The sequence below is a fragment of the Zonotrichia albicollis genome, chromosome 2 (genome assembly GCF_047830755.1).
Source record: "Zonotrichia albicollis isolate bZonAlb1 chromosome 2, bZonAlb1.hap1, whole genome shotgun sequence".
NCBI classification, from domain to species: domain Eukaryota; kingdom Metazoa; phylum Chordata; class Aves; order Passeriformes; family Passerellidae; genus Zonotrichia; species Zonotrichia albicollis.
The window spans coordinates 80,878,821-80,900,574 of NC_133820.1; the positions used below are offsets into that span (position 1 = coordinate 80,878,821).

At 35.4% G+C, this 21,754-nt stretch overlaps 1 protein-coding gene across 1 annotated transcript in view; it reads left to right on the plus strand.

Annotated features, from left to right (window-relative positions):
- SCEL (sciellin) overlaps positions 1–17,787 on the plus strand; it is a 68,771-nt gene extending 50,984 nt beyond the window's left edge. Inside the window, exons 13-20 of the mRNA XM_005487509.4 lie at positions 3,595–3,654; positions 5,267–5,323; positions 6,330–6,389; positions 7,859–7,948; positions 11,370–11,444; positions 12,718–12,826; positions 15,126–15,228; positions 16,247–17,787. Coding sequence (XP_005487566.1) covers positions 3,595–3,654; positions 5,267–5,323; positions 6,330–6,389; positions 7,859–7,948; positions 11,370–11,444; positions 12,718–12,826; positions 15,126–15,228; positions 16,247–16,263 — 571 coding nt within the window. The 3' untranslated portion in view covers positions 16,264–17,787. The remainder of the gene's footprint in view (positions 1–3,594; positions 3,655–5,266; positions 5,324–6,329; positions 6,390–7,858; positions 7,949–11,369; positions 11,445–12,717; positions 12,827–15,125; positions 15,229–16,246) is intronic.
- Positions 17,788–21,754: the final 3,967 nt, after the last annotated feature.

Below are 21,754 nucleotides of genomic sequence, written 5' to 3' on the forward strand. Positions count from 1 at the left end.
TTAGAGGTATTAAAAAAGATGTAAGTTATATTGCTGGTTTTTAACACAGTAACAACTCTCAAATGAAAGCTTACCTGAAATTCTGTTTAGGTTCTGTAATGCAGAGCTACTCTAACTTCCAATGTGAGGCTGGGTTATGTTCTAATATCAACGCTGGTTGATAGTGCTGGGTGCTAATGCTAAAGTAAATATAGCTTTGTGAACAGAGATGTAAAAAGTCAGCAAAAGTATGCCCTGAGCATGCAATCAGATAAATTCTGAGTTATGCCCCATGTCCTACAGCTTGTTCTACCTTACATTTTGTCCTGTTTATAAATAACAGCTCTTTAATTTCAGTTGCTAATAACCTGAACTAATCTGAACCAGCAGCTTGCAGTCGTGTATCCCATGACCTCTGCTTTGCACTAAGCCAGCTATCTCAAGGCAAAGAACTTGCAGGACATCAGTCCTGAATACTTGCTGCAGTCATGTCGAAATGTTTCCTGGGGCTGAAAGTTTGAGAAGTGTACAATAAATTACTATCTTCCAAGGCTCTGTTTTATAGAAGTTCTCTTTCATAGGAGCCATAATGCGTAGCTGAACAGGTCAGCCTGCTTGTATTTTTGTGCTGCAATCGGCAGCAGCAACTGTTTCTGTTCACTTATTAGGACCCTTCACTGTTGTTGTTCTATGAATCAGGCTGTAGATAACAAGGAGTGCGCGTGTAGCCTCATCTAGATAGCAATTAAAATCTTCCTTGCAAGCCAGTCAGTGCACTTTTGGGATACCCAAAGCACGGACAAGAACAGAATAACGTGAGAGGAAGTAACAAAATGCTGTCAGCGACAAAGTCAGGATGATTTAAAGATTACAGAAGGGAACTAACTCATCTATCCTTTAAGTTGCACCAAGGATTAATGTGGGCTAGTACAAGCAGGAATAAATATTAAATTATTGGAAATTTCTTTCCCCCTTATTTCCAAACAGGCAGTAGGCCAAGTTTGAACTATTTTAGATAACTGTCATTCTTTTTTTGAAAGCTCTGTGCAAAGTGAACAGAGCAATTTAAGATAAAGAAATGTGAAGTTATGTGGGAAGAGTGTTAAAATACATGTGAAAACTTAAAATGAACATGTCTTAGAGCCAGAATCTTTCCTGCTCATTTCAAAGGAATTTCTTGCACTCCTTTTGACAGAAAGCTACTACCTAGAAGAACAAATATATAGGTGATACAACTTCCCAGTGCTCTAAAATATATTTCTATAGCATTATTCATGCAATTATGTAGTATTTGATACAATAATACTGAGATATTTTAACATTTCTTACAAAGATTAACACAGAAATTTCTAGTATTTGGACCTTGTGTGAGCATATTTTATCCGCATTGTATTGGAATATTTTTATAGGAAGGTTTCTTCAATTAAGGTATCTAATTCTGAAAGAAGAGCCCACAGGAATTATTAAAATTATTCAATTGAAAATCATACAAAATTGAATAGAATATTTTACATCCACAACATGAATAACAATTTCAAACATATCTGTATTAGTGAGCAAAATCTCATTGGAAGCACATTGGGATTTAGTTCTGCAAATGCTTACATGCTTTTGACAATCAGACATGGGAGGGTGCAGACACAGTGGCCTGCAGGGCACAGCTTTGCTACTGTCACAGCTTTTCCATTGCTCCATGCTGGGAAAGGCAGCAGAAGTCAGCAGAAAGGTTACTGATAACTGTGCTGAGTAAACTGCACATAATCCTGTGATTGCAGGCAGAATGTGAACAAGAGCCTCAAATCTGCTTCCTGTGTTTTGGGTCAATATACAATACTGAGGCTGGCTTATATGTGCAGGTTGCACAGACCATAAAGATCATAACTGAGATTGCTGCAACTTCAAACCTTCAATAGACTTTAGAGGAGACTTGAAGTGAATATTTAAAGTACCTCTAAGAACAGAAAGACATGGAGGATGCAAGAGACAAGAATAATAACACATATTTACTCAAGCCAGATATATACACAGCTGGGTTTGGCTTTTTCTTTTTTTTTTTTTTTTTTAATAAAAGTTGCAAAAATATAAGTTAAGTAACTACCTGAGCTCTTATTTATACTTACTATAATTTTAGTGTTGCTAACTTCATATAGTAAGGAAGCAATTTGCCAACCAGTTCAGCAAGGAAAGGATATTTTTGGATAATTGCAAGGCTTCAGCTTCTGAAGGAATACTCTGAAAAGTGGTAGGTTGGTGATAATATAAAAATATTTTCCACAAGTATATAGTTTATTAATGACTGGTATGAAATTCTAGCTAAATGGCCGTTGACTCTATTTGCACTGAACTGTTTAATTCCTAAAAAAATGGAGATCTTGATAATCTTATCAAAGGCAGCCCCAAATCTGACAAATATGACCAAGAGGAAACCTGAAATGGCTAGTTTTATGTTCCATGGAGATGTTGTTTCATGACAGAACAGGTAAGAATGAAAAGTCAGTAAACAAACATATGTAACATTGTTGACTGCCAGGTTACATAACAGGTTCTATAGGAGGTCATATCATCAAAGGCATCATTCTTTCCCCATTGCTTTCTTTTGAGGAGTAAAATTATAATTTTTTTGTAGTGAGCTAATGTTACTAGATGGTAGCTTTTCAGGTAAAGCTGCTGGAAAATTTTCAAGTAGAGGAGTTTACCTTTTGAAAATGCATTTTCACAGAAATGAAGTACTTGACAGAAATGTTAATACCAGCGCAATACTTTGAAGGAAAATAAAGGTACTCAAAGCAACAGTCCATGTTTTGCCATGATACTTCTAAAAGTTTAATTCAAAAAGTATAAAATGCATTAATTTACATTTCTATTTTAATAGTTTTTTGCATTAATATATTTTTAATATTAGTATATTAAGAAGGGAAAATAATTAACGAAAAGGATGTAATTCAAGGAAGATTTTTTTTTGCCTTACATCAGATATTAATGATAAATGACATTCTATCCCTGTGAGGAAGGGCAAGAATCAGTGGATGTAACCAGACCTCAGTAACCCTCAAACACCACATTTCTTGTGAGAAGGGAGAGTTTACTTGGGAAGGAGCTGGTCAAGATTGCCTACCAAACAGACAAAAGAACTTGTTTGTTTTTGTTGTTTTTTTTTTTTTTTCATTTAGACAGAAAGACTTAGTCCATAATCACTTTTTAGGTAAGATATGATTCACACCCATATCAGAAGTACTTGGTTGATTGTGCTATTTGGTAAAGATTTTTTCTTGCACCATAGCATATTTGAGGTCAGACACTCTTTGAAGTTGTCCACAATGCATGTTCAGCAGGAATTATCATTTTGACAATAGCACTAGATATAACCTTTTGTTTCCAAAACATAAATTGGTCTTTTTATTCCAGGAAGAGTATGTGCTTAATGTGCATATGGTGGGCATATTGCTGTATCTATGAATACCTTTGAATTACTAAAATGATTGTCATCAGTTAAATTTTTTCTTTCATAAAGAATGTGTCAATTATAACATTTTTTAAAATGAGTATTTAATTTGATTAATTGACAGCTGGCTATACTAACTGTGATTTGATCTGGGTTTTGTTCTGTCTCTAAAGGAGCCAAGACCTCAGTAACCTCAGCAAAGTGATTCCAAGTTTTTCCACAAGTGACAAAGAGTAAGTGTTCAAAGTTCCTCAGGCCCTACTTTTCTAAGGCAGTGAGTAGTTTGCAACTATGAGAATGTCAGGAAAGGTAAAGTTGCTAACCTGTAAATTGTTTATAGATTAATAAGTAGCATTCCTTATACAGAAAGATGAATATAGAAATCCAGATTAATTCACTGGGATGTGCACAGTCAGCAGAACAAGTACTACCCAAGGCAAGCTTCCATACATGCCTCACGTTTCCACAACTGAACTATCACTGAAATATTTTGATATGGTTAGAGAAGAGGCAGTAAGCAAAATGTGTAGAACTCGTGGATGGTAAGTGTTGCCCAGCAAGGTGCAACAATGCATTTCAATCAGCAAGGGAAGTGATCCATAGAGAACAGCTTGAACTTTCTTTTTTGAACTGGGTGTCAGTTCAACGAGTTTCAAGCCGATTTTCTGGAGGTCTGCAAGCAGCCCTTCAGCACAGAGAAAGGGAAGAACTGGTGGAGTACTGTGCTAGTGAGAGGTGTGTAATATTTGTCACATTGAGCACTGATAGTCTACAAATAATTTCAAGAACCATGTTCTAAACAGTAACAGCAGATAAATGTTGTTAACCTGTGATCATCTATTTTATGGTAGACAATCTTACATATACGCACATATAAACATACATACAGATATACATTTAACACTAAACTCTAAGTTGGGTATCTTTTTTAAAAAAAACTGTTAATTCATAGAGAATTTATTAGGATAGAGTCCAAGGCTTTGAGATACTACTGAATTTTAGTAGTATCCAAAGTGTTAAGCCTATCATGAATTGAAGAGACCAAATGAGGAGTTTCACAGAGCTAACTTGGCCTTCTGTTTTGCTCTCTCCTTCTACCCAAAGAGAACCACGGGGTTTTTCTTACAGTATTTTCATTAGTCATTCCATTCCTGAATTCATGGAACCATTTTAAAATAGTAAAGAAAACAGAAAAAAAACCTAGCCTCTAATGTAATTGCATTTAGAAATCAAAGAAAAGGTTTCCTTGTGCATAAAATATGCGAGTGGTCAGATACTAACATTTTCAATATAAATACAGACATGAATCAGTGGTTTAATTGTTAACCATGATGACACACAGAGGTAACTTCTTGTCATTCCAGGAGTGAAATTTTGGACATGTGGCCATATATTTATCTTCAGAAGCTGAAGTTTTTTAGTTTAAATAAAAATTTATTTTTGCAAATAAATTATGCAAACATGGATTAAGCTTCTCGGAATCTGTAAATTAATTCTAAATTCATTGAAACTTCATGTTTCTTCTTCACTGTCTTCACTGGCATAAAACAATCTTAAACTATGGAATTAATACAATTTAAAAAAGCATTTTATTTTCTTGGATGTACTAGAAAATAATTTTTATAAATAAATAAATAGTACAGAACTTTACCTTGCTAGGGGAAAATTACAAACACATTTTTTTGAAGAACACTCATTTTTGCAAAATTTTAACATAAAATTAACTAAAAGTTTACTTTTTTTCTTTTAAATGTGTGCATATATATTTATTTCTTTTATGACACTTTATCCCTTCCTAGATAGAGGGAATATCTTAACAGTTCTATTTGGGTTTTTTTTTTTCAGAGGAAAAAACCTTTCAGATTTGACTGAAAAAAATACTGCTGATCAGAAAAATAAGAGGTAAGCCTGTCATAATCTGCCTCTTATATACTTATAAAATATTTATGGTGGATTAGATATTGGTATTAATAGGTTCTGTTCAGTAAAAACAATTAGATTTTTATTTGTTTTCATATGAGGACAACAGTGACCTTCTTTCAAACTTAAACTGTTTGTCAATGGGTAATATTTTTACTATAGAGCATTTAATATCTGATATGAAAGTAAAATTATATTTTATATACCTGACATATGCTAATACATGAAATTTATTATATTAAATCAGCTTTTTCAGAGCCAGTGATTGGTGAGTTACTGGTATAAATGTGACCACATGGACCTAGAGATTGTACACAAGCCTAGATAACAGCAGTTGGAAGAGAGATTTGGACTGGATATGATAACAAAGCAAGGGACACGCTTTGATAGCCATTTCCATAGCTCATGGTACTGATGCATGAACTGAATGAAAGGCAGTTACCAAGTGAAAGTGACAGAGCCACAGTCAGTTTGGAAGAGGTAGGCAGGACCTACCGGTAGGGTGGCACCACGATGTGGCACAGTGGCCATGAGCTGAAACATGAGACATTCTGACTGGCTGTGTGGACTGCTGTCCAGCACTGGAGCAGCTTGCTTGGACAGGTTGTGCCATCTCTCTCCTTGCAGGTTTTCAAGATCCAACTAGGCAAATATTTGAGCGGCCTAGTCTGGCCTCAGTGCTGTCCCTGCTTTGAGCAAAAGGTTGGACCAAAGAGGTCCTGAAGTCCCTGACTTACAACCTGAATTATCCTACAATACTATCATGGACTTGACATTTCTGAGCCATTTGTAATTCTTTTGCAGTGTCACATTGGAAAGAAACTGAAAAATATTGAAGCCTGAACAGATAACTTACTTATAGTCAGGAGTCTTACCTGGGAAATGCATACAGTTTTTTTTCTTCTTTAACATAAGTAATTTAGTCCATTGAATATATTTAGATTAAAGAAAATACTTATATTAATTCTGAGGTCTTTCTCACTTTCAGAGATGAGTACCTTGGGGATCACACTGAAGTAAAATCTACTGATGGCCAAAGTAAAAAGTGGTGAGAATCAATGCATAATTCCCTCTAATGTTTAATGGTCAAATATCAAGACTTGTAGCTGTTTAGTAGAACCAGAAAATATGAATTACTATTACAAGCAGACAGAATTTGCCCAGTGTAAGATATCTGTATTATTTCTAAATGTGCCTGATTAATCAAATATAACAATAAAGCTGCATTTATTTTGATAAGCAATGACTCAAACCTATAATCTCTCATGGAGAATGAAAATGACTAGTGAAAAGATCCTCCTTAGTATTTTTGTGCTTATCTAAGTGTTCTGTGAATTCAGCTGCTGGCATCTCAAACCACTATAAGAAAATGCATTCCTAGTATAAAATATAGATTTCATTATTTACAAAATCAAGGATCCATTTTGGACAATTAAAGTGAGATTAGTAGTATGTTTTAGGCACCATTCTGATGGTGTCTTTTTTGAGTCTTCCATTTCATTGCATATCTACATGAAGAGGGAGAATGTAGTTATCTGTATAGATAGGCAGTTTTTATATTTTTAATAGAAAATATTTTTATCCCAGTTCCACTGGACAGTCTGACCAGGCACACATGTACTGAGCATCTCCAGTGAATGAGTTTCCCTTTCAGTTCTGGCAGGGGCCTGCCCCATCAGGAGTCGGGCACAAAGGAGGTGCTGCTTCCTGCAGCCCCGCTCTGCATACAAAGCACCACGAGCACTGAGGGAGGGTCGCTCAGCAGAGCCTCTGTCCTTGGCAGGCTCACTGAAATAATCAAGCTGCAGCCCACCATCCAGAGTTAAGGCAGATAATGAGCACGTTGTTCCAGAATATAACCTCTGGCAGAACCAAACAAGAGCAGCCTTTGTCTGAGCTGCTTTGTAAAACATCAGAAACATTATTAGTACTTATTCCTGATATCCCATAATTTGTATTACAAGGTCTATTTTTATGTTTGTTTGCCTGTCATGTTTTGTGGCAGGGAAAACTGCAGGAGGAGGTTTCTCTTGCTTCAATCATAGTCCTGCTTTTTAAAATTAGTCTACGTATCTACGTTTATTTGGTAATTTCTAATTAAAACACAACAGTAGTACATCCAAAAAAGAAAATTTGGATCTAAAAGCCTAAGAATACAACATTATGGAATACAGACAAGAAAATGTGGGATGCTATCAACAACTGAGAATTATTGCACAGTTGAAAATCCCAGTGGGCATTTTGAGGAAACTAGAGTTCAATTAAAGTTAGATGAAGTTTCCAATATGAATATATATGAATATATCAGCATAAAGGAGGACTAAAAATTATTGATCAGTGACTGTATTATTTTTCACCAGCAATGATTTAACCAAAATAAGCTAAATTTATTTTACCTGCTTTTTCTAGTCCAAGCTTCTGCATTAATGACTGTAAGTGTAAATTAAAACTGTGTAGCTGAAGAAGATTTCTAAAAATTGTTTATTTTCTTGTTGTGTGGGTTCTTTTTTATTTTAGGATAATTGAGAAAGCATATGAAAATCCTCCAAGGGCTCAAAATAATCTCCCAGAAATAAAGTACTCCAGTGACAATGAAAGAAAGACCAGGTACTGTGGAAAATTAATTGGGTACTGTAATGGCTAAAGTGCCATTTCTTTAAAATAATTCAGAAAAAGGTTTTTTCATAAATAATTCATAAAAAGCAGGAAATTCTAGGAATTCTTAGAAGGCTCTCATTGGTTTCTGGAATCATGGCAGCCCCTCTCCAAATCTGCTTCCAGGATCCCAGGCACAGAAGGTCACAAATCCTAACTCAAGTGCACAGAGTGAGGAGAACAAGACACACCCTATGTAGCTCTAGAGAGAGAGCTGAAACAAAATTTATGAGGGCAGCTAAGCCAGAATTCTTATCTAATCAATAGAGGAAAGGCATTTCTTGAATGCTCTTATTTCTGATGAACTTGTTCCTTTATGAGACTGTAAGGAAGATATTACCTCTTCCCTTAAAGTGCCCTTTTAACTTCCTACACCTATATGGGATGAATCTGAACCCACAGAGCATCAACCCAACCCAATGCCACTGACACTGTGGCATGGGATTCTGACTTTCTGACCAAGAACAAACTATTAAAAAAAAAAATTCTCTTGTAGTATTCCTGCACTAGCTGGATTCTGCCTCTACAAATCTACATACTGCAAAGCTGACTGGAAAATGTAACGTAGGGGTATTTAATAGAACTAGCTGGATACCATGTCTATTGGTATCAGGAAATAATTGAAATAAAAGGAAATGTTATCTCGTTCTTCACGGTCAAAATTATTTTCACAAAATATGACAACAAAAAGTATAATATATATAGCTCTTGAGTGAAAGACCTTTTTTGGATTAAGAGAACCTCTCTTCAGTATCAATCTACCTATCTATATGGATTAATTATTTTTGTAGGAAGAATTGTTTAAAGACATAACCAATAGGTTTGTATTGCTGTATAATAGTTGCAAACTGCCTGGGCCAGAGTTGATGACTCAGCAGGGAGAGGAGAAATCTATTGAGTCTTGCTGACAGGGAAAGTAAAAGATCACAGTCTGATACTTAATAGGAATTATGGTCAATGTCCCCATCCTTAACCTTATGCACACCTGATCCTTGCTGTAGATATGAATGGGCACAGGATCTTTAATCCTTCATATTCTTACATCTGCAGTTGGAATACAGTTGAAATCTGTGTATTCTGAAAATTCTGCATGACCTTGAAGGACAGACCCATAAATTGGCTGAGAATAAAAGCAAAGGCAAACAGCCTACAATTTAAGATTAAAAATTAATATCCAACAGAAAAATTAATTAGCATTTTTCAGAAATTTGTGCACATAACGACTTTGAGTTGTAATATTCTGATTATCTTTGAAAGTTAAAATAGAGATCAGTAATAGAAGAACGACAGGGCAAAGAATGTGCTGCAATATGCAATGTTACCTTACACTTGATAGACTTTATGCCCTCTACCTGAACTTCTAATCCCATTTTAATTCATGAAAACTTATTAAATGAATGGTCTTTGTAAGTTATTCTTTCAGGTTTTATGCAATAGGTTCTACAGACTATTTTTTGTTGAGTAGTTTGCTGTATGAACAAGTCACACCATAGCAAGTAAAGGAGCGACTGATATGAACTGAAAGAAGGGACGTGATCACACGCACAATTCTCAGGCTACACTGGGACTCAGTTTTCACTTGGTGTCTCATCAAGCTGTCAGACTATGCATTTATTTAAATGTTCTGAGTTTCCTTACACTTTCAGTTGACAAGGTTAGAAACTGATGCTTTGAAAATATTTTTGCTGTAGCTTCAGTGTTTTTTGTTTTACACACTCCAGTTGAGGTTTCCCACCTAAGCTGTGATTATATATCTTTTTGTGTATTTTAACCATGACAGAGTTAGTAAAATCCAAGGGTTGCTGGTCTCTACACTAGGACACGATTTCCTGTAAGATAATGTTACTTTCAGGCATGCAGCATGTAAATACCCATATTATGTTGAGTGTGCAATGCACAGTACTCACTTTCCCCAAGATTACACAGTTAAATAAAAGTGGAATGGAAGATTTGGGAAAAAATAAGCTTAACAACAAAAATAACAAACATAGACTCATACTTTACAGGAACAAATAAATCATATTCCTTTGCCACTTTTCACTATAACAAGAAACTTTAGGCAACTGCACTATCAATATGTTGCACCCTGTGACATGTGTTGTGCTCATTCTTGGTCAAGAGAATTTCTCAGTCAGAGAAACCCTTTCAAAAGGTGATCACTTAACTTAGTTTGCATTCCTACTTAGTAAACTTACTTTCATCTCAACGGAAATGTAAATGGAGGTCTAGGTGTTCATGTGAGGAGATAATTCCTCTGTGGTGAGCAAACCCAGGTTTGTTACATTCTGATTAAATAACAAGCCCATTGTTATTTCTATGTTATATTCTATGAAATATAAATAAAACATTTATCATTTCAGCTTATCAGTAACTGCAATTTAAATACATTTCTAGTGCTGCACAGAAATCAAATAAAATATATGTACTTTACAAAACACAGGTATGTAGAAAAGAGTATCTGAGCTTCATAACACCTTACACACACATGTTATCAATCTGTTGTATTTCCTGGAAAAAAAAATCAACATTTGGTAAATACACGTGATTATAAACAATTGTTCCTAATGTTGCAGAGCATTATTCAGGAGTGATATGAAACCTGTAATAATTACTATATGCCTTCAGAATTTATGGAGAATAGGATAAATAAATCAATTCAGAAATCTTCAAAACACATATGGCAAGATAACTTCTTCAACTGTCACATACATGTTCATCCCTTCCATGGAAACAAAACTGACATTTAAGTAACTTGGAAATGGGAGTGTTAAAAATGGAAGATTTTATTCCCTGATAATTAAATTCAGTATATTCCTTTCTACTCTGATATAAGGAACAATACAGTTATTGTAGTGAACACAAATCATACACTGAAAAGCCTGTATTATAAAGACTCTCACTCTAATTCTACGGACATATTATAATTTTGTTTGGCTGTTTGACAGCTCTTCGAGGACAAGTGAAAGAAGAAGAGGAAAATGAAAAAATGTAGTCTGTCACCATTTTCTGATATGTATCATTTAGGCTGAGATATCAGCACAGGAAACCCAATACTGTTATGTAAACTTTGCTCATGGGCAAATGCCCATGAAGAACTTTGCAATGGGCTCATGGATTTAATTTTGAAGAATCATTCAAAAATAGAACACAGTCTAAGGACACTATATTACAAATATTACTATATTACTAATTTGCACTTTTTATTTGATATATTATTCTTGATTGTTGTGAAAAAAACAGAAAAAGAATTTATCATCAAGTATGTTTTTTACAAGCATTTTGTCTTGTTTATTTTGCATATTATCATCAATGTAGTGAAGCCTTTAAAAATGTAGTACTGTTTAGTGATAGCTATGTACTCTTTGCTTCACAGCAAATCATCACTTGGTGGCTATGAAAAAAATATAACTGGAAATACCATCAAAACTGTTTATTCTACTTCTGATCGGTAAGTACACATTAATAACATCGTAGAGTAGCAAAGGACACAGACATTTACATAAGCATTCAAGTTTTCAGACAAAAGAGAGCCCTGGAAGTCACCATCATGAGACAGCTTTTCATACAAAGCTCTCTTTCAGTGAAATCTTGCCATCAAATCATTACCACAGCTCAGCAGCCTAATATTATGTTAGGCTTGTCACAGCTGACATTTGAAAATATCTATAGAAACAATAGCCAATGCCTTAAGTGACAGAGTTGGCTTTGTGATTCTGTAGGTTTCTATCTCAGGCAGCCACTTACTCTGCAAAATTTCCTTCCTTTGTGAGAATGGTAATGATCAAATTTATGTACAAGCATGGAGGAAGAGGTCCATGTAACAGTGCTGTGATATTTGAAAACTATCTTTTTACATCACCAAGACATTCCCAAATATAAGCAGGATATTTGCTCAACCTGTAATAACTTACCTCATGGGCAAAAAGAAGTTAAAAGTGCCCACAATTTTCAATTCCATTTGGACAGCCCTACTACCTGGAAATACCTAATCAGAAAAACTTGTATCCTTTCCAACATAAGGATAAGGAACTCTGGGGATGATTAAATATTAGTACAGCAGTTTGTCACTGACAGCCAAGGAACAAGAGCCATTGATTTAGTAATGCTAAAACAACACCAACAGTTGTATCTAGACAAAGTACAGAGTGATGTCACATAGGAGCGCAGCAAGAGCTGAGAAAAATTTTAAAAATGTTATTGTCATGAATACCCTGTAGGCTGTTCATACATTAATTTGCCGTAATTTCCAAGAAGGTATGAGTTCTGTCTGCAGTGCAGAAAGTCAAAAATATTTTCAGTCACGTCTGCATCACAGAGAATTCTGTGAACCAGACGGATCAAATTATGGCACTTTGAATTCAACTACCAGTTTACTTTTGAGATTAAAACATTAAAATCATTCCCCTCCACCTTATCCCTGTTTAGTATACACATTCCCAAACATTCAGCAACTTAATTCAGTTTACCAGAGAAGACCATTCTATCTACCAAGGTATTTTTTTTACTTGACAATTATGCTCAGCAATTTGCCCATCACAGGAGTGCATGTATAACACCTGTCAACAGGAATGGAGAGAATACACAAATGACATTTTCCCATTATGGCCATTGTACAGTATACAAATGTCTTTCCCACACAGTGTACTAACCTTATCAATTTTCTGCTTGAGATTTCAATGGCAGCTCTTTTTCTGACAGCTGATGTTATATTATATACACAGGAGTATAATTGGAAAAGATATATGTACATACTGCAGGAAGCCCTTGGGCATAGATGCCAAAATGATCTTAGATGCCTTGCAAATTCACTGTCATTCGACTTGCTTCAAGGTAAGAAGATTTCACCTGCTATCAAGAAATGAAATTTGATTGTAATACCTGCATTATAGTATGCATACAATAAGAGATTATTTAGGCCTTAGGCCTTTTCCACCTGTGAGAATAAGAAGTCTTGAGACTGGAGGAGATGATTAACGTAGGAAATACTAATCTCTCTGTTTGCCTCTCTTCCCTACACAATCCCTTTCTTTTTCTTTCTATCTCCCTCTCTCTTTCTCCCTCTACTCTCCTCCCTTGCAACCATAAGTAGGATAAAGGATGCAGCTGAATGTATTCTTAAAGTCCTACACATTTATAAGCCTTCACTTCACGTCTGATACAGTGAATTATATCAACTTACATTTTCTTCATGTTGTAAAATTTCATTCAGTTTTTATGAAGTTTTTTAGTTGCTCTTGATTGACATCTAAAACAATCTTAATTATTAAAAAGTAGGTAACTTTTTCTCATTTCCATTAAGAATGAAAGCACAGAAGAAATTTCTCTTTCGTTTGTAATTCCAAACCCTAGGCCTCAGCCTAAAATTCACTCTTAAACTTTTCTCAGGGTATGCCTGGCAGTGCTCAATCCCATAGTCTGTTTTCTTTCTGCTTCATTTGTCTTATTTCTGCTTGCATCTACACACAGAGTTTGTTGTTCTAACAAACAATACTCAGCAAAGTCACTGCATTAGCATAGCTCATATTTCTGCCCAGTCCTGCACAGCTTTTCCTTCTGCTTCTGACAGCAGTCCCTATTTACTACAGGAAAAGTAACACAAATCAGAATACAGCAGTAAGGTTACACTTCACATGTATGAAGCTTCATGTGCTTTTTGTTTACTGTGGACATTTTGAGCTCTCTGAGCACCAGAAAGGAATTTTCTTCCATGGGAACTATTACGTAATCTGTCCTCAATACTGTTATTGCAAGTAAATATTAGTTCTGGTCTGCTTCCACTATTTTAGACAGATCAACCCATATAAAGAAGAAGGGGCTTTTCATTAGGAGTATTTATATGTTGGTAGTGGCTATATTATCTGTTAAATACAAATGATTATTTTTTAAACTAATTTTTTTTTGTTACCTATTATTGAATAGGGACCTGTGTGGCCAGGAATATTCAGCCTAATTTTTGTTTAACTACAAACTTATGAAAGCATTGGCAAAAAAAATTTAACAATTGATGTAGGTCTGTGGTTCATGCTTGTAGGTATATATTTAGCTAAGTAGTGCAATTTCTTATAATATATATTCATTTAGTTCCTAACAAATACCCTGTATCCATTAAAGATTTGCACATAGCTGACAGCAGTACATCATCTTTATTTCCTTGTAAAGGTATATACCAAAAGCCCATTAATTAAATAACCCAAATTTTAGAATTTTTTTTCTCTGTGTAAAAATTCTAACCAATATTGGTGATCAGAGCTTTGAACACATGTCCACCCTTTTACTGATTTAAACAAAGAAATATAAAATCAGTGAACACAGCAGACTGTTTTAACAGCACCTTAATACTAATGCTGATTTTCACTTATCAGTGGATAAAATATGCAAAGAACCCAGAATTTACTATTCCTTCATTGGATTTAAATAAATAAATAAAGTTATCTGGGTATCATGATCCTAGTTTCTGTATCAAATTACCATGCTTCTTGATCCACTGTAGGCTTTACCTGTGATCTTGGTAAGTCAGCCTCTGTGTGTATGTGTGCATTTTCATATATGGAACATGGGAAATGTTTCACTTCTCTATCTCAAAAAATTAACTTTTTTGAGATGTTTGTGAAAGCAGTGTCCAGATACTGCAAGACTGGGAAACATAGTTAACTGTTAAGATAAAGTGTCATGAGATATTTTGAAATAAGCAGATCTAGATTCTTTAAGATCTACTCTGAGTTAGATGATTATGTGTGATCATTCTCCCTTTATTCAGTGAAGAAGGAAAAGAATCTCAAAATGGTGTTCCATCTTATTGCAGGATAAACACCTAAGCTAAGACAGAGAAAGTAAAAGTACCCTTTGGAAATGTCTGGAGGAGGGACAGGGTTGTTGAGTGTAATGAGTACCTAGGCAACCAGTTAAGACACTGGTATCTGATTTTTAGACATCTAAAAGTGACATACTCAGATATCTAACTTCTTGTTTTCTAAAACTACTCTATCAGAGTTCATTTTTATATTGCAGTACTAATAACTCCTATTCTAGTCTGGGGTTGTTTGTTTCCTAAAGGAAAGCATGCTGGGTAAGAGTATTAGAGAAATGTTTCATTTTAATTTTTCTTCATTCTTTGACTTGTGTGTTGAAGTGTGAAGTATGTAAGAGACCTCTGGAAGATCTAAAAGCAGGAGACAGCATTTGGATTTACAAACAAACTGTGCACTGTGAGCCTTGTTATTCCAAAGTTAAAGGTAAGGCACAAGATGTATAATAATGAAGATGGGAAAAACCATTTAGTGAACTTCATTCAAAAGACTTCAATATATGACAACATAGCTGTTGCTTTTGACCATTTGTGTGTACTTAAGCCTTTCCAAGGCATCTACTTCAGTAAGTCTGGGTTCTTAGGATGATATCCCACCCCAGGTTCCAGACACAATTATTCTGTATCTGTGAGGGAGATCTTGGTCGCACTGCAAGTTCATCTCTTCAAGTCTCTCTCTAGAGTTGTATCTGTGCAATCAATAGAGACACCTAGAGGGAAGCAACGGCATCTTGCCCTGGAAGTGAAAACAAATTACAAGGCCATCTGAGAATCAGATTGTTCTACTGAAACAAGCCAGGGTGCAGAGGTATTTTCACCTAGTGGAGTAATTGTGATGAGAAAAGATACAAAATCTAAGAAATCATAATGAAGATATTACATGTGATTGTGATTCTTACCTTTGTGAGGAGCAAAGTGAGTAAAAAATGTGCAAGGCAGGGACAAATAAATGTTTTGTTTTATTAATTTTTCTAGAAGTTGCTAGATTTTAAGTCTTCTCTCTTCATGGCAATTATTATTTCACAATACTATAAGTCAGCACCTCTGAACCAAATTAATAAACAGAAACGTAGATGAAATACTCTGGTTTTCAACTATGTAATTCTGAGATAACATCATCTTAACTAAATATTAAAAACTTGTTTTCTTAGAATACTTTTGTTAACTCATTGCAAAATCTGATGGGAATGGGGAATTTTGCAACTAATCAGATCAGAAAATTATTAAAGCATAGTAACATAGTTATAAAACTGTATAAAGACATAGCAAGGATCTCTATATTAAACACAATAAATTGGCATGTCCTATTTCATCAAGTTACAAGACAGACAGACAGACTTCAGTAGACATTCTAAAAAAAGAAAAAAAATGTGAAGTTTCCTTTTAGGACACTTAGAGCATAATGATTTGTTTGGCATCTCTGACCAATCTTTTCTCTTTTGCAGAAAAATGGATCTACTAATATTGACACACAGAACATATGATGAAGAAATTACTAATGTTAAGATAACTGTATTGGCCTGTTAAGTCAAAACACTGTGGGAAGTTATTCATTTTTACTGCTGAGAATTCTCTGAACAAAGTCCTACTGCATGGTTATTAAAAGAATTATCTTAATGAGAATTTAGATGCATTTTCATGCACACATTGCAGGAAGCAAAACAGGATATTGGTCAGTATATATATCAGATCTGTGAAGCTACTAAATTTTAAGTCAAATCAATTGTAATTTATTGAAATTTTCTGAATACCAGGACATTCCTACATATTTGTTTTGAAGGGGCTGTATTGTCTTTTACTCTAATATAAAGACCTGTTTGCTTAATATAGCATGAATGGGATTTTCCTTATCAAGATTAGCCATTTAGAAGTCATTCAGTTTAAATGACTGTTTTTCATGCAGAGGGAAGTAGGTTCATATTGCACCTATAAGGGGAGACATCAAACTCCAGAGAAAGGTTCTTCCTAAATAACTTGAACAATAAGTTTGAGATGGAACAAATAATTTTTGGAAAATGCATCTCTACTACTGCAGAAGGAATCTGGACAAAAATTGCTAGAGGGTTTTAAGAACTACCCCACTCCATGTTTGCAATTCTGGTAACTATTTAATCACCATTTTTTAAGAAGTGCACACTTAATAGTTGCCATGAAATAATCAAACACCTACTTTGCATGACAGTATGTTGTATTTATCTTTCCTACTTTTATTAAACTGACTTATCGAAAAACTTTGGATCGATTCATCTTGCCTAAATTTATACATCTACAGTGTAGATTTCTGTTTCTGAGTTACTTGATTTATTCTATCCCATAGAGAGAAGCAGACATTTGTAGGAAGCAATTCAATTGGTCGGATTGCAAACATCTATTTTACTGTGACATTAATCAATGTACATCTTTACTTCCATGGTTTGCAAAGGAACCTGGAATGAACAGCTCAGATTTCTAGACATCTACACTATGTCAGTCACACTCCTTCCTTTGAAACTTTTTCCTTTGTGAAACCTTTTTTTTTTCCTTTTGGAGAGAATATAACTATTGAAACAGAATATAACTGAAGAAGAATTCATGCTTTCTTATAATATGTTGTCTGAAATAATCAATAGTTCAGTAGCTTACTGGACAGACAAAGGTATTGACTACTAGTCTTTGTCATGAGATGCTTTAGATTATGGTTTATTCAGAACGGATTTTTCTTCCTTACATCTCAGTTTAAGTGGACTTCCTGGATGTGACAGAGTTAGTGTTTGAAGGCTGCTGGACCTAGGCAAGAGCTTAAATGCATGCTAAGTATTAAAGCCATAGGTTAATAATAGACTGGTGAGTAGCTGTCCCAGTCAAACCCTCTCCTTGACTGCACATTTCATAGGGGAGGCAGGAGGTATGGATGTCTGTGTAATTTAAAGCACTGGGCCTGCAGCTGAGTAAGTATGTTGTCTGGCTTAAAGGATGTTCAGACTGATTATGCAATGGAGACATGAGACAGCAGATTTTTTTTGTTAATTTTATTAATATCTTATTAATTAATGTCATTAATAAATCTTTAGTTATTGATATTTTTTCTGGTGTGTGTCTCTTGCTGATGACATGTCCTAGTGAAACAATAATTATTAAAACTCTGTGCTTTACCAGTAAAAAATGGTTCAACAGGGTGAAAAAAGTACTGGCAAAATTTTAATGTCACAAATTTGGTCCTGTTGAGAGACCAAATCTTATTGCTAAAGCCCAGTTACAATGGAAGATATTAGACATTCATTTGAGCCAGCACATTAGAATCTAGGACTTCTTAGTGTTTGAGGGGATGAGAGATTTCAGCTCACTCCCCCAGAGACCAGGAGCTATGGATGAAAATATCTGCTACTTAAATGCTCACTGACAGAGAAGTAGCGATAAGAAACAATAAATAATAATTCTGTGCTCATTAAGTCATCCTCACTGAACAGCCTTGGTAATTTTGCCATGTGTTTTTTTGTTATTTTTTTATTATATGTTGTAAGTTGGCTAAGAAGAAACACCAAGTTTGTGATTTACCATATCTGGCAGAGCAGTACTCATTAAGAAAAATGATATTAACATCTCAATACCAATGTATCAAAACTTAAATGTTTTTTGTCCTTTTTGCATATCATTAGCCCGTAGTGTTTCATTTCCCTTTGACTAGTCCTTCCATGAAACAATCCAAATGAAGAGTTTGCTGGCAGCTGTTTTAATGAATGTGTTATCTTCAATAATGCATTAAATTAGACTGAAAAGCTGTATTGAGAGATGATGTACTAAATTATGTGGAGGTTTGTGATTCATCAGGCCCATTTTTTCAGTGTGTAATGGATACTTTATTTTACAAAGCTGGGGCATTGCTCTACGGGGAGAGGAATCAAGCAATCAGAGGAAAGGAGTGAAATAATGCATATAATGCATATTGATGCACTTAAATATGTAGATTGCTTCAAAACTACTGATACTTACAAGAACAAGGAATGTCATAAGAACATCTTTGCAGTGTTAATATATTCTGTTGTATCCTGTGTAGGGTCCCACAGAATGCTCAGCCTGAGCATCCCTCCCTGTCATTGACACAGAGTGATAAACATCTGTAACACTGTCCACTCATCCTCTTCCTCTGGAAATAAAGATCCTTGTCAGTTTGACAAGACACACTCTCTGCTACTTCACAGAGTCTCCTTACCTAGGCTTGTAAAAAACATCAAATGGATCTTGCATTTACTCCATATGCCACCTCTGTTCCTTGCTTCTTCTTATAGGGATGTGTGTACTGTTGGGACAGCTTCAGGTGTTCATTTTATGTACTCACAACAATAAGGTCAGAACTCTGCTTGCCTTCCTTGATACTTGATGTTTTAACATATTCTTATTGCTTAGAATGAAAAGTACCCACTTTCTTGGTTGGTTTTGCTCTCTGACCATACTTGAACATTGCTCATTGTAGCTACTCTATTACATCAGGAAGTGATTTCAGCTTTCAGACTAGTTGATGCCAGACTACAAGGGAGAAATGCCTCCTTTTCTTCCTTCTGCTGCACCACAACACCTCATTTTTCTTCACAGCAGCCGAGACATCCATAATTCCATAAAGGCAAAGGATAAAGAGACTAAATACATAGGTAGATTTGATGTGCTGAAGTCTGAAATTGTTGACCATAACAGCTCTGTTTAGCTGCTTAATTGATGCTGAAAAACTGAGTTCTTAACCTGATAAGAACTTAACATTTGACTTCAAAGGCCTCCTCTTCTGTTTTGTGCTTTGCCTGGTCTGAGCAACTCAACTCTAATATCATCATCAAAACTAGGACTTACAAACATTCCTTGCATATCAGAGAGAAGAATCTGCAGGTATTCTCAAATAAATATGTTTGGCACAATCTGCTAAAATGAGACCGTCTTGAACACCTGAATAACTACCACCTTTTAAAACCATGGACATTATGTTCTCTGAATAGAGAAATGGCCCAGAAAATGGGAGCGCCAAGTTCAGCGTCTCCCCCAACACACCTAAGCAGGTTGTGTAACACAGTGGAACAGCTGGATGTGTGGAATAAACAAGATGTTCCTGGTAGTCTTTTTGCCACATTCCTTGCCCAGAGCAGGCTGGATCCTTAAGGCCCATGTTCGACTGGATAGCCACACTGCTTGCACAGTCATTATATGCTTATTGATAGCTCAGGAATGACTCCTGAACAAAAAATACATTGTCTTGGGACCAAGGACCAAATCCTGGAATTTCCTCATCTCATCCAACTCATCTAATTAAGAATTAAAAGCAGTGTCAATGATTAGAGGGGTTGTCTACATTCAAATTTGATTTAAACAGGACAGTGAGAGAATGACATTTTGGGGGTTTTCATCTGAAGACAATTAGAAATACATCTTTATATGATAATCTCTTCTAAGCCTTAGTGTTTTCCTAGCCTTTCCAGCCTCTGAGCCCTTTGGGACAGGAACTCTCTCCGGTTTGTGCAGCGCCCAGCACAGCAGTGGCCTCTGGGTGGTACTGCTGCACCTGTATGAATGACCCAAGAAAAATTCAGTTTACCTCCCTTTCCAAGAAAGTTGCTTGGAAATGGAATATTTTTTCATGAGGTTTTTATAACTGTGTCAGTTATAAATTGACAGCTACAGCAATGTAGGCTGTGCCAGGACTTGAAAGTGACTGGTTTGGTCTTGCTAGAATCAATATCTGAATATAATCATGCCAAAAGCACTTGTCTGAATCTTGGCATTGTTGTGCAGTCATCAGACATCTGTTTAGGGAGCTTAGAAAGCTATTGTGGTCAAAACAATTGGTAGTCAACATTTTAAAAGTACTTACTCAGGAAAAAAAGACACAATCAATTCTGGAAAGGAAGGACAAACTTCTTCTGTCATTCAAGCCATTTTTGCATGTTTAAATACTAAAAGAAGCAGAAAAGGGAGTAAACATTATGAAAAAGATGAAAGCATTATGCAAATAAGTCAATTAAGGGATTTTAACAGTTCTAGTGTTGTTGTAAATAATGGTGCCATTGAAATTAATAGTCAAACTTGATTGTAAGATGAATATTCCAGGCAACATTGGTCTGTCTTCATATCTTCTCCAGGGAGAAGATATAACTCCTCCAGGGAGTTTCCACCCATGGAACTTTGAATTACATTATCCTTGTATGTAGTTCAAATCTTGGAATTAAGAATGAGAATCCAGCTAACCACACTTGTAGCACTGTAATTTCAAATAGTTACACAATATTTAGGAAAGCTACAGAAGTATGTGACTGATAATGCATTTGAACACTGGTTTTAGCTGTTTTCACAATTGATAATGCATTTGAGCATTGACTTTGTCCATTTGCCCAAGTAACATATGTGAAAGTAACAGAAAAGCCTTTTGAACAAAATACCAGTTTTCTTACACCAAAATTCTGTCTGGGAGCAAGCATACCAATTCTGACATGACTGACATCTGTGGAAAGCTGAAGGACAAAAGCTGGGAAGGAACAATGTTTTTTTCTGCCTCTTCCACTCTAGTGAGAGACATCCCAAATACCCAGTCATGTTCCCAGGAGGGCATATGCTTTGAAAACTGTGGTTTCTGGGTTTTAATTTGGAGATCACCAGGACTATTTAAAAACTCCCCTGCCTTCTAATTGAGAATCAGAATCTCCTCAGTAGAAACATAAATGAAAGTGGGAGTGAAGATAGCAGGGACTTTGCTTCTCATAATGAAATTGGAGCAAACACAAGGGAAAGATCTAGCTAAGAACAATACACTCCTTTAGTAAAACCACAATTCATACATCCTCCATCAATCCAGTGAAAGTACTCAAGAAATACCTTTGCTGAACTGCATTTTTTCTATTTCCAGATTGTCCCAGAAAGGGCTGATTTTAGACCAGCTCTCCCCCCAGCCCTGGAAGTGTGTCCAGCACTGACTGCACATCTCAAGGATGGACAAAAGG